General features: G+C 46.2%; 1 protein-coding gene across 5 annotated transcripts; it reads left to right on the top strand.

Moving 5' to 3' along the window:
- The first annotated feature begins 10029 nt into the window (after nucleotides 1–10029).
- On the top strand, nucleotides 10030–12794 carry P2rx2 (purinergic receptor P2X 2). 5 transcript variants are annotated; one of them, XM_038346064.1, is made up of 12 exons: nucleotides 10030–10205; nucleotides 10356–10491; nucleotides 10587–10658; nucleotides 10738–10813; nucleotides 10906–11002; nucleotides 11146–11226; nucleotides 11339–11477; nucleotides 11766–11896; nucleotides 12048–12138; nucleotides 12275–12340; nucleotides 12420–12497; nucleotides 12690–12794. In XM_038346064.1, exons 1-12 carry the CDS (start codon nucleotides 10030–10032, stop codon nucleotides 12792–12794), a joined length of 1248 nt encoding a protein of 415 aa, XP_038201992.1. The 5 variants fall into 5 exon arrangements, with proteins under 5 accessions (XP_038201992.1, XP_038201994.1, XP_038201989.1 ...); XM_038346066.1 differs by having other exon boundaries at nucleotides 12753–12794; XM_038346063.1 differs by adding an exon at nucleotide 10314 and having other exon boundaries at nucleotides 10069–10205; nucleotides 10375–10491; nucleotides 12420–12794.
- The last annotated feature ends 1157 nt before the right edge of the window (nucleotides 12795–13951 follow it).

Here is a 13951-nt window from a genome sequence, read left to right on the forward strand (position 1 = left end):
AATAAATAAATAAATAAATAAATAAATAAATAAATAAATCTTTTTTAAAAAATAAATAAATAAATTTGAGGCCAGCCTGGTCTACAGAGCGACTTCCAGGGCAGCCAGGACTACACAGAGAAACCCTGTCTCAAAAAGCCTAAATAAATAAACAAATGTAAAATCAAGACAAAACAAACCCAAAATTGTGAAGAAAATTGGTTTCCAGTTATCACATACCCACTTTCTTCCTCAGTCCCCTTTTGTCTGCAGTAATGTGTCACACCAGTTAGGGTGAGCTGATCACACCAGTGAATACAGAGACACACACACTACTGCCCAGATCCGAGGTTGACACTGGGCTTCACACTTGTTAGTCACATGTTTCAGATTTGGACGAATGGAGAATGACGTGGCCACTATCAGCACATCACACAGAGAATTGCCTGCCGTTCCTGCTCATCCTCCCCTCTGCCCACCAAGGCTATTGCTGGTTTTTCTCTTTTCCTGTTTTTCTGTAGCTCAGCATTTTCCAGAAGGCTCAGAATGGAACCATGGTCTGTGGCTTCTCAGAATGATTTATTTAATTTAGGTTAAGGATCCTCTGTGTCTTTTTCTTTCCTTTCCTTTTTTTGTTTGTTTTTCAAGACAGGGTTTTTCTGTGTAGCCATGGCTGTCCTGAGACTCAATCTGTAGGCCAAGCTGTAGACTCACAGAGGTCTGCCTGCCTCTGCCTCTGCCTCTGCCTCTTTGCCTCTGCTGGGACTAAAGGCGTGTGCCACCACTGCCCAGCCAGTCAGATCATTTCCTCTTTTTTTGTTGTTGTTGTTGTTTTGTTTTGTTTTTTTTCGAGACAGGGTTTCTCTGTAGTTTTGGGGTCTGTCTTGGAACTAGCTCTTGTAGACAAGGCTGGCCTCAAACTCACAGAGATCTGCCTGTCTCTGCTTTCTGAGTGCTGGGATTAAAGGTCTGTGCCACCACTGTTCAGCCAGCTCACTTCCTTTTAACACTGAATAAAAGTTTGATTGTATTTTGAAAGAGTTGTTTGTTTGTTTGTTTTGTGTGTGGGTGTGGGTATCTGTGGGCAGATGTCAGAAGTCTATTTTGGTTCTCAGCAACCTTGCTTTTTGAGACAGGATCTCTCACTGAAACCTGGGCTCTCTCTGCCTCCATAGCACGGGAATTATAAGAGAATGCTACCACATTGAGCTTTTTTTTAATTGGTTTTTTTTCGAGACAAGGTTTCTCTGGAGCTTTGGTGCCTGTCCTGGAACTCACTCTGTAGACCAGGCTGGCATTGAACTTACAGAGATCTGCCTGCCTCTGCCTCCCAAGTGCTGGAATTAAAGGCGTGCACCACCACCACCCAGCCTACATTGAGTAGTTATATGTGGGTTGTAGGGATAGTACCAACTCAGGTCCTTGTGTTTGTACATCAAATGTTTTATTGATGAGGATGTATCTTCAACTTGGCCCTGGACTTTAAACAACCTTTCCTCCCATTGAAGGGTTATTCCAAACATTAATTTATTTTTTTAAAAAGATTTATTTAATGAGGATGTGTGTTTTTCTTGCATGCATGTGTGTATATTACATATATGCGTGGTATCTGTGGAGCCCCAGAAAAAGGCATATTACTCTCTGGAATTGGAGTTAGGATGGTTATGAGTCACTGTAGGTGTTGGGAACCATCGAGAGCCATCTCTTCAGCCCATTATTCTTGTTTTTTAAAACAGACTCTCAATGTGTAACTCAGGCTGGCTTTGAATGTATGATCATTCTGTCTCAGCCTCTCAAGTGCTGAGATTATAGTTCTGTGCCACCAGGAGTGGCTATGGTCATTAATTTAAGCAAGTATCTACTGCTAAAATAGCAAGTGTGCCTGTAAGTCTGGATACATTGGTCTTTAAGCTCCAGTTGGCTTTCTCCCAAACTCCCATTTGGCCTCCCTCAGAGGAACCTTTTGTAATTGGCCATGTAAAAATCCTGTTTGCAGTACATGTTTTTTTTTTTTTTTTTGCTTTTGTTTTTGTTTTTACCGTAAGGGATCCAACACCTTGGTTTGTGTGCATATCTAGCTCCCCTTAGAGCTCATTCCGTAGAACTAAGCCTTGTCACTCTGTCTGGCATGCTCCTGACACTCAGATGTTCACTCAGCATATGACCATTGTCTCTTCCTGGCATCCCTGTCTTCTCCACAGACAGATGAGCCTGCTTTGTCGGGGATGACTGGTCATGGCTTGGGAAAAGGCCAGAACCCAGACAGTGGCCATCAAGAAGCAACACAGGACTTTTAAAATAAAATTATGAGAAAGAGGTCGTATTTCTCCTCTTGTTAGAATGTTAATGGAGAAATTTAATAGACAACAGAGTATTAGAAGCAATAAGGACTTACAACGCACGTTAGTTATTAATAATCATAGAAACCAGGACATCCCTAGTATCACTAGATAACTGAGAGTTATTTAAGGTGAGGAAAGATGACAGTGCTCAAATCTTCATGAATAACGATGTCAAGTCCTGGCCTCTGATCCCTTTCCACATGGGGTTTGTGCAGAACATTCCCTGCTGCAGTGTGCACACTATGGAAAAAGCCCCACTGGGGTCAGGCAAATCTCTCCTCACTGTAGGCCTGGGTTTGCAGTAGACACAAACACCAGAACTACAACCTTAGGAAGAGAGTTGGTGATGTGCGGAGTAAAACTACAGCCAACGGCCCGAACCCTGTCTGTGTTTCCAGGTTGTAATAATGGTCATCAAGGGAGAACAGAGGTTTTCACAAGTAATTCAGGAACTGGGCCCAGTGGCTCAGCTCTGTCTTCCCAGCTGTAAGCAAGCCTAAGGCAGGAAAATTACAAATTCAAGGACAGCCTAGGCAACTTAAAAAAAATAAAATAAAAAGAGGGCTGGAAATGTAGCTTAGTGGTTAAAGTTCTTGTTAACATGTGTGAGAAACTGGGAAAAAGGTGATCTAAGAGGCTGGTCATAATGAAAGGCAGACTCTTGAGAGCTAGCAGTGACCTGTACTGCAACCCCATAGTTTCAGGATAGCTTGGATCATGCAGTAAGATCCTGTTTATACAAAAAAGAGGCAGGAGCAGGTGGCTTAAGTAGTTAAGAGGGAATTTACTGCTTTTGCAGAGGACCCAGTTTTTGTTTTCAGAACCCATGTAACTGTTTACAAATGTCTGTAACTCCAGTTCCAAAGGATCTGATGCCTTCTTCTGGCCAGGTGTGCAGACAGTGCACAGACATACATGCAGGCAAAACACTTGCACACATACAATAAATATTTTTTTAAAGAGGCCAATTCTAAATGGATTAGATTAACTATGAAAGGCAAAGCCAGGAAAAAAAGAGGCCAATGAAGGAGGGTAAAGTCAGAAGAGTGTACCATCTGTCTCCTCCCTTTATGGCCTCCACACAGGTTCCAAGAGCTTCACAGCTCTGACCTTGAGTGCAGCAGCTGCTATGGGAGTCTCTCCTGACCTGTTTCTGCTCATCCTGTTCTTGGCATGGCTTCCATTTCTTTGTATGTTTTTATTTTGGTGCCCTAAGTGTTGGATGATGTGATGTTAATGGCCTGGGTTCCTTTGTCTTTAAGAACAGTGTCAGCTCATCTCAGCAGGCAGCTGACAGGCCTGCACTTGTTCAAATCTGACTCTGTATGTATGGCATAAGTGGTGAACTCAAGTGCAATGGTGACCAAATATTCTGGCAGAGCTTGTGCAGAGTTCTGGGACTTTGGGGTATGCCTCTTCCCCTCCTCTGTCCCTCTCACATCTGGCTACTGTGCACTTGAGAAGTGTAACATGTGGCAGCTGCCCTGCTCTCAGACAACAGAACACAGTGCTTCCCTCTCTGTCCACAAGCAGGTTCTTTCCTCTTCACCTCTGAATCTCCAGAGTCACTTCTGTGCTGTCAATCACTGCTGTTTGTGAGAGGCTTGTTCTCATGCCAGAGGTAACTCGGAGCTCACAAAGCATGGTGTGCTGGTGGGACAAGCCATCTTTCTTATCTTCTCAATGATGTGAGCAGAATGGAACAATTCTACCCTCATTACAATCTAACAGAAGATAAGAAGTGTACTAAGTGTGACTACTTGCAATGCCATACTATGAATATTCAAGAGAAAGAGTCTCCCTGAGGGTCTCACTTTGTGGTTAGGCCAGAGTACTGACCCTTGAGCACTGCTTGTGAGCAACCAGGTCCCAGATCATGTCATGCCAAGGTGGTGTCAGTCTCAGATCTCTTGAGAGTGTTTAGTGAGTGGGTGCTTATCAAAGGGGCAAATTGGAATCCATTTTTCTCAGGCTACATTCTCAAACAACAAGAGTCATAGCACATTGTGAACCATTTAAAGTGCATTGCTCCATGGATCTTGAACTTGGCATAGACAACACCTATGGTAGGTCTGAAGCATCTACCATGCCAGAGGAAACCCCACTATGGAACTGGAGCCAGCTTTCCCCATGCTTGATGTCCTATGGCTCAGAGCTCTGTTGGGAGGGTCCTTGGGCCCCTGACTCCAATATAGACAAGACTCTCCAAACACTACAGTGCAGCAATGCAAACCCCTCAAAGCCCCGATGTGCCCAAGTCTGTACAATCGATCAGGTGAGTTCTTAAAGCTGCTCCTGAGGTTGTCACCCCTAAACTGACCTCCAGCCCAACTCCCATTTCACCTGGAACCCTCCCACTTCACACCTGTTCTAAAATCTCCTGGACACTAGTTTTCACTTCAGCCCTTCCAGGCATGCTAGCCTTGGGGTTGAGGTGACCACACTTAGCCTTAGATAGGACACAACACTATCTGGGCTCCAATCTAGTCTTAGCCATCAGGGACTTCCAGGGACACTGAGGAAATCAAAAAGCCTTTTGTGAATTTGGTCATCTCCCTTATGAAGTCAGATGTCCTGGTTAGTTTTTGTCAATTTGATACAAACTAGAGACTCCTGGCAAGAAGGAACATCAATTGAGGAATTCCTTCCATTAGATTGGCCTTTAGGCATGTCTATGATGTGAGCAGAATGAAAATTCTACCCTCATTACAATCTAGCGGAAGATAAGAAGTGTACTCAGTGTGACTACCTGCAATGCCATACTATGAATATTCAAGAGAAGGAGCCTCCCTGAGGGTCTCACTTTGTGGGAACTGCTTCAGTTCCCACCTCCAGATTCCTGCTTGCATTCCTACCCTGATTTCCCTCAGTGATGAATTGTGATGTGGAAGTTTAAGCCAAATAAACACTTTCTTTCCAGGTGCTGTTTTGTCATGGCAGCAGAAGGCAGACTAGAACACAAGTTCCATCTAAGCCTCCGGTTTTCAGAGGATTTCCACAGAGGTCTTGTTTGTTTTCCTGTGTTCTTCATGAGAAATTTCTGTGTTGCAATGTAGGGTTGGATAGGATTTGTGTGTGTGTGTGTGTGTTGTTGTTGGTTTTTTTTGTTTTGTTTTTTGTTTTTTGTTTTTACCTCCCAGACTGCTTGAAGGCACAAGCAAGGAATCCTGCTGGAAGGAGAAGTTGAAGACCATATATTGTTCTTTAGCTAGATCCCCCATCCTGTTGCATGTTTGGATTGACCCTGATGGGGTGCTGGGACTACAGGATGGAAGAAATGAGCCTAAAACAGACACAGACTGGAGCAGGAGGAGTGGGAACCCATACTCTGAGGCTCATGGAGAAGTGGGAATTTTCTTAGCACAGTTATGTTGGCCCACGAGCATTCTCTCCTTCCTCTTTGACTCCTAAACTGGGGACAGGAAGAGGGACTGAAGACTGAAGACACTGGGAAACAGGATCAGGACTGGGAAGTCACAGGGGCTCTGGTTTCCTCCAGCACTCTGTTCCATGCCACAAGCGTGGCTTTTCCACTGAGCACCTGTTATATGAGTTATATAAAATCTACTCTGCCCCAAATGATATCCCAAAGTCACCTTTCTGCCCACTGAGTGCTTCCCTGAGGAAGACATCAACCATGAAAGACACCTCAACAAAGAGTTCCCTCAACAAAGCGGAAGGACACATGGCATTTTAGTATGAGTTCCCTCAACAAAGCAGAATACATGGTTTAAGTTTTGGGTTCCAAAACATCAGTTACAGAAATCTACAATAAGCCACAGCTCACTGCATTGGAACATTGTATTCAGGAGTCTGGTTCATTGGTTTCGGAAGAGTACATTGTAGTCTGAAGGCAGAGTCCTGTTTTGATCTGCACTAAAAAAGAAAGAAGAAAAAAAATGGAGGAGATGAAGGAGAAAGAAAAAAAGGAAGAAAAAAGACAAAGACCCAGTGATAGAAAGGCTTACTAAGAAAGGTTTACTAAACCGGGCGGTGGTGGCACACGCCTTTAATCCCAGCACTCAGGAGGCAGAGGCAGAGGGATCTCTGTGAGTTCGAGGCCAGCCTGGTCTACAAGAGCTAGTTCCAGGACAGGCTCCAAAGCCACAGAGAAACTCTGTCTCGAAAAACCAAAAAAAAAAAAAAAAAGAAGAAACAAAAAAATAAGAAAGGCTTACTAAAAGGACTGACCACTCTCTCTTCTAAATCCACTTTGAAAAGAGCACTTCCCCAGCACTTGGGAAGCAGAGGCAAGCAGATCTCTGTGAGTTTGAGGCCAGCCTGGTCTACAGAGTGAGTTCCAGGACAGGCAAAGATACACAGAGAAACACTGTCTCAAAAAAACAAAACAAAAAAGAGCACATCACTATACCTTTTGTGTGACAGAGGTTTGAAGTACTTTGTGGCCCCTGTGCAAAGCACAGCAGATTAAGTGAACCTGGATTTACTTGTGAGCCTTTCATTTCTTGCTGCTCAACCATCAGCCTTCATGGTTCTGCATGCTACTCAACCCTGAGCCACTTTTTGCTCCAATAAACTCTGCCATGTTCATTTATCTCAAGGTTTTCTCTTTTGGGGTGGGTGTTGAAATAGAGGCTCTCTATGTAGACCAGGCTGGTGTCAAACTCATGCTCTTCCTGTGAAGAGTTGCGATTAGAGGTATGTGCTACCCTGCCCCGCCTCAAAGTTCTCTTTTGATATGAGGTTGCTAAGTATCTTCACATTGAAAACCAAGAAATACTTTTTATTTTTTGGCTTGGAACAATGGGAATTTATTCTCTGACTGTTCTGGAGCTAGAAGCCCATATGCAAGCAAGGCATATGTCCAGCCTGGTCTACAGAGTGAGTTCCAGGACAGGTTCCAAAGCTACAGAGAAACTCTGTCCCGAAAACAAAGTAAAAGAAAATGATAAATGGATGTGGTCTATACATACACACCAAGACACAGAACACAATACTGAATAAACCAAGTAGCTACAGAAAGGCAAATACTGTATGACTCCACTTCTATGAAGGCCTGGAGTCATCAACTCTATTGAGACAGAAGATGGAGTGCTGCCAGGGTCTAGACAGACACTGTTTAATGCAAAGAGAATAAATCAGATTACACCCTACTCTAAGTTATTCTATATTGTACAAAATGGGTTTTTCCGGCTGTGCATTGCCCTAAAAGAAATCATTTTACAATTTACTTTTCACTCTGTTTTGAGGGAAAGAGATGATTGCAGCCGCTGGGTAGAGCAGAAACTACACTATCTACTCTTTCCTGTCACGCTCCACCCATCTAGGACAGACTAATAAGACATATTCCTGGAGGGAGAAAGGAGTCTCAGTACTGCTGAGTACCTGGTGGTCCTACCTCCTTGCCTCAGATCTGCTCGCTCCTCTGTGCAGAGTGAGACCAGCCAAATTGCAGTTTCCAGAACAGACGTCAGCCTTGAAGCAGAGGTTACAGGTTAGACAAGGAGATAGTGCTCTGGTCTTTGAGCTGTAACTCCACGTGCCTGTTTCCTGCTTCCTGCCCCACCCTCAGCACAGGACCTCTAGACATGAACTTGGTCTACCACCACAGTTCACCTCCTTTTGGCCTCTGTTCCAGGTCAGGACTAACCAATAATAGTCAAACACGCCTCTGGTGGGTGGCGTGGCGTAGGACACTGGCTCCTTGTGGGTCACTCCTCCCCAGGACAACAACTCCTTAGGCACCTCCTTGCTCAACTCCCAGGATTCTACAGTCAGGTACCTGTGTCTGGTGCTGACTCCACCTCTGAATAATAGTCTTAGGGTGTTCTCATTTATCAATGCTTAAGTCTGGTCTAGAATGTGTGGGCAGTTCACTCACTTGAGGTTTTTTTTGCATTTGTGTGTGTGTGTGTGTGTGTGTGTGTGTGTGAAGCTGTTTGTTCCTGGCAGTTAAGACCTGAAATAATCACACAGAAATCTGTATTAATTGCAATACCATTTGGCCAATAGCTTAAGTATATTTCTGGCTAACTCTTATATCTTAAATTAACCCATTTCTATTATTTTATATTTTACCACGAGTCTCATGGCCTACTGGCAAAGCTCTGACTGGTGGCTTGTGTCTTTCTCCTCTGGCAGCTACATGGCATCTCCTTGACTCCACCTACTCCCTCTCTCTATATATATAACTCTTCCAGCCTGGCTATAGTCTGTTAAGCCATTGGCCAAATGCAACTTCTTTATCAACCAATAAAAGCAATACATATACAGAAGGACTTCCCACACCATGTGTGTATGTGGTTTTGGGGACTGAACCCAGGGACTCACAAACATTAGGCAAGTGCCCCACTACTAAGCTACCCTGAGGTACTCCAGCACTCCTTGTTACTTCTTTATGATTGACTATGTATACTTAATGTGTACATAAAATGTACTTAAGAGGGGCTGGCGAGATGGCTCAGTGGTTAAGAGCATTGCCTGCTCTTCCGAAGGTCCTGAGTTCAATTCCCAGTAACCACATGGTGGCTCACAACCATCTATAATGAGATCTGGTGCCCTCTTCTGGCCTGCAGGCATATATGCAGACAGAATATTGTATACTTAATAAATATTAAAAAAAGAAAAATGTACTTATGATGTTCAGCCTTAGGCAAATTAAATCAGGCTTTAGTTGAGAAAGGATAACTCACAAATCATGGCATCAAGATCAGTGGAGGTCCTTGGTGGAAAACAGGAGGGATGTAACCAGCTTGATTTCAGGTGGTAAGGGATCTGGGCAATTAATGGTCTGAGATAGGCTAAGATCCAGCCTTTTGTTATAAAACATTCTCTAAAATTATGCACTCAGTTGTTTGTTCTACACTGAGTTTCCTTTGCTACTTAGGCACTGGTCAGATTTAACCAAATGGTTCAAATATGCACATTTCCTCAACTGTACTATTAACAATAGCAAAGAGACGATGGCAACCTACATATTCAGTTCTACCAATGGGATGGAATTATTTCTGGTCTCACTCTGAAGTACTAGCACATGATAAAATTAGACATAAGTATTGTATCTCATAGAAAAACCCATTGAGACATGAAGACTAGTATGGGTCAGAGTTTAGGATGGGGAGCAGAATAGCTGCTTCATAGATAGGGTTTTATTTTGAGGCAGAGAGCATTTTGTTGTCTAGTGAAGAGCCTGCACCACATTCAGCATGTGCACTGGGTTGTTTATATACGAAGTGCAACTTATTTCCATGAAAGAAAGTGGCTTAAAATCATCTTTTTGTGACTGACATACTAAGATGTTTGGTATTTGCTTCAAATAACCTGGGCACAGAGGAGATCTAATCAGGTGGGAAACGGAATTATAGTACAATGATACGTCGTCAGCCCTCCGCCCCCGGGTGGGGTCCTGTCTTGAGCTTTAAATGTGGAGCTGGAGAGATAGGGCTACGCTCTCTTAGGCGCCCACCCCGGGCTCTCCTGGCTGGCCTGAGCTCTCCACTCTCCTTGGCACCAAATTGGAGTTCCGATCCACCATCCTCCAGAATGCACTCTAAGCCGCACCAGGCCGCACCTGCAGCTTTCAGGGAAACGGGTATACACATACACAACTCCATCAAGCTTTGAAAAAGGACTGGACTGCTACTGTCACTGGGCGGGGCACGAGGCCACACCCCCGGACCGCCCAGGAGAGCACCAAGGGTGCGAGGCCCTCAGGCAGCTCTCTCTGGTGAACCGAGTTCTTTGGACCATGGCCGCTGCACAGCCCCAGCTTCCCGCGGGGGCGGCCATGGTCTGGCGCTTGGCCCGGAGCTGCTGGTCAGCGTTCTGGGACTACGAGACGCCCAAGGTGATCGTGGTGCGGAACCGGCGCCTGGGGTTCGTGCACCGCATGGTGCAGCTGCTCATCCTGCTTTACTTCGTGTGGTGCGCTGGCTGGGGCATGGTGGGCAATCGGGTGGAAGGGGATCCTTAGCTGGGGGCATGCGCGGGAGCCCTTAGGGCCCCAGGAGAGGGACGCCCTGCTCTCTTCAGGGTTGCCTCAGGAGCCGGAGCCGGCACCGCCCTGTCCTGCAGGTACGTGTTCATCGTCCAGAAAAGCTACCAGGATAGCGAGACGGGTCCGGAGAGCTCCATCATCACCAAAGTCAAGGGGATCACCATATCGGAGCACAAAGTGTGGGACGTTGAGGAATATGTAAAGCCCCCGGAGGTGCGGTGCTTCCTGCCCCAGGCCCGAAACTCCTCAGCGGTATGACTAGTCTGAGTGAGCTGACCTGCCCACCGCACTTTTATTTCTGCACCCAGGGGGGCAGTGTGGTCAGCATCATCACCAGGATGGAGGTGACACCTTCCCAGACCCCGGGAATATGCCCAGAGGTGAGGCGGGTACAGGGTGGTCTGGGAAACCCTAGGCCACTTACAGAGTCTACACTCTGACCTGCAGTCTCAACTCTAGAGCATGAGGGTTCACAGTTCCACCTGCCATTCAGATGACGACTGCGTTGCCGGGCAGCTGGACATGCAAGGCAATGGTCAGTATGCACCAGGGACAGTGGAAAAGGTGGCAGAGTGGAGGGGAGTGTTTGCACTGACATCAGCTGCTTAACCAGTGTTTGCCCTGTAGGGATTCGGACAGGACGCTGTGTACCCTATTACCATGGGGACTCCAAGACCTGCGAGGTGTCAGCCTGGTGCCCGGTTGAGGATGGAACTTCTGACAAGTATGCAGGGTTCACGGACCCCACTACTAGTTTCCTTTGTCCTTACTGATGAAGATCAGAAGAGCTGGAAGGGAGGAGAGAGACAGCGTGTCCTCCTCTCCTGGGCTTTGGGGCGAGACGAGACCCTGTCTGTACCTTTGCAGCCAATTTCTGGGTAAAATGGCACCAAATTTCACCATCCTCATCAAGAACAACATCCACTACCCCAAGTTCAAGTTCTCTAAGTGAGTCTGAGGGGCAGAGTAACATCAAATACAGTGCCTGGGTAGTGTGGAGGCATGTGTTGGGAACCAGATGTTTAGAGTACAGGTCTGTGTTTTTTTTGCCATTCCTTAGGGGCAACATTGCAAGCCAGAAGAATGACTACCTGAAGCACTGCACGTTTGATCAGGATTTTGACCCGTACTGCCCCATCTTCAGGCTAGGCTTCATTGTAGAGCAGGCAGGGGAGAACTTCACAGAACTGGCACACAAGGTGAGGAAGGGTGTGTGGACAGGGAGGCTGGGTGTCAGCATCTGCTACCCAGGAAAGGTTTTACCTTCTCTGTCTTGGCCAGCCTTGGCTCTGTTTTAGGCAGAGGGGAGAAATGTGACCATGGCCTGTGAATGCACCTGCTCAATTACTGTCCCATGGTCAGTGCCAGTACCTCATTACGCCTTCAAAGTCGGATAGTCACTTGTTCCCTGGACCTTTGTCTCTGAGCTGAACCTGAGGGTTTTCTGCTCTAAGTCCCTCAATGCTTCTTGGCTCATTTTTCTGCAGGGTGGTGTTATTGGAGTCATCATCAACTGGGACTGTGACCTGGACTTATCTGAATCAGAGTGCAACCCCAAATACTCTTTCCGGAGGCTTGACCCCAAGTATGAGTCTGCCTCCTCAGGCTATAACTTCAGGTACTTTTTTTCTGTGACTGCCTGGGTTCATGATATACAGTAGTGTCTGCTTTGACTACAGTTCTAACAAAAGCGGTCCTAAAGAGAGGAAGATGATTGGGCACATTCAGTCTGACAGCTTGGACACTGCTTTTGGTTTACTTAACCTTAGGTTTGCCAAGCATTACAAGATAAATACCACCACCACCCGAACTCTCATCAAAGCCTATGGGATTCGAATTGATGTTATCGTGCACGGGCAGGTATGCACAGCTGAAGGGTTTCACCTAGGCCTGCGCTTGCCCAGCACCATGTCCCTTACAGCACCTCACCCTCAAGCTCCACTTCTGCCACAGCAGCCTATGATGGTCTAACTAAATGCAAGCCTGTTCTCTACAGGCAGGGAAATTCAGTCTCATTCCTACCATCATCAATCTGGCCACTGCTCTGACCTCCATTGGGGTGGTAAGAAATTCACTTGGGAGCCAGGGTGGGTTAGGGGGTGTCTGATATGCCCTTACCCAGTGGTGTCTGCTGACTTCAGGGCTCCTTTCTGTGTGACTGGATTTTGTTAACATTCATGAACAAAAACAAGCTCTATAGCCATAAGAAGTTCGACAAGGTGCGTACTCCAAGGCATACCTCAAGTAGCTGGCCTGTGACCCTTGCCCTTGTCTTGGGTCAGGTCCCTCCCCCACCTAGTCACTACTCCCAGGATCCATCAGGTGGAGGGCCAACTTTTGGAGAAGGGGCAGAGCTACCGCTGGCTGTCCATCCTCCTAGGCCTTGTTCCATCTCTGCTCTGACTGAGCAGGGGGTGGACACTCTTGACCAGCACATGGGACAAAGGCTTCCTGTCCCTGAGCTTTCCCAACAGGATTCCACATCCACGGACCCCAAAGGTTTGGCTCAACTCTGATCTCATCTTCACTAAGCTGCAGACCTGGATCTGGGAGGGCTGAGACAGCCTCAGCTGCTTTGGCAGCCTTAGTGAGAACCTGTACTCTGCAGTAGCCAAGCCATGTGACTGAGAAACGACACACCTATGCAAGAGAACAGAACCTTCTTCTGGTTCAAGCTTACACTCTTCTACTTCCTAAGACTTATGGGAAGAACTGGGTTCTTTCCATCTCCTTTCCCAACCAAATTCCTCATAGAACCCCTTATCCCTTCCCTGACCATACTTTTGCACAGCCTTCTGGGACCCAAAATCAGAGCTAAGTCCTCTTGTTTTATAGTTCTAAGCCCTCCTTTAGAAGTCGTAGCATGCTGAGCCCAATAAAAATGATGAGAAGTTTTCTGGCCTCAATTTTTTGAGAGTAGCTGTGGACTTAGGAATATAAGGGTTAGTTCCCTACCAGGGTCCCTGCATTCTGAGTTTGCCTGCATTCTTAGGTTGGTTAACCAGCTTGGGTTTAGAGTATAGACACACCTGTCTAGGGAACCAAGGCTATATTCAGAATCCCTGGAATGGGATGGGGACAGTGAGCAGGCTGACAAAGCCAACACTATCATCAGGGCCAGGGGTAATTTAGTTACTGTATCTTTTGCTATTAGGGGAGTAATTGGCTAGGCAAAGCCTGTATCTTGGTTCCTTGGTGGCTATGTCTATGTTCAATGCCACCAGAAGGTATCCTAGCTCAGACCAGCACATCAAGTGCCAGAATGGCCAAAGACCTAGCAAAGAGACCCTTCAGTTTCTGCTCACATTACCTGAAGATAGTACACTTGTGTGTGCCTCTAGCTGTCATACCAAGTGTTTATAGGATGTTCTCAGTACCCTCAGAGCCTTCCATACCTTCCCTTCCTTGTTCAGGGATTCCACAGTCCACCAAATATGTTTAACTTCCTCCATGTTTGGCTTATAAGATATCCAGTTTTAGTTTGAGACAAACTGCCCTTTCCAGTTGAGTCTTTAGCTACAGCTTAACATCCGGGGTCAGAGATGCAGTCTTCTATTTCAGAATTCCTAAACTGACCTCCAAGTGAACCTAGGCTGGGTGGTGTCTATGGTGGCACTGACCTACTCTGTAATGCTATAGGATGGCTCTGCTGGGAAACAAGCCAATGCCTCTT

This window comes from Arvicola amphibius, chromosome 10 (assembly GCF_903992535.2).
Source record: "Arvicola amphibius chromosome 10, mArvAmp1.2, whole genome shotgun sequence".
Classification (NCBI taxonomy): domain Eukaryota; kingdom Metazoa; phylum Chordata; class Mammalia; order Rodentia; family Cricetidae; genus Arvicola; species Arvicola amphibius.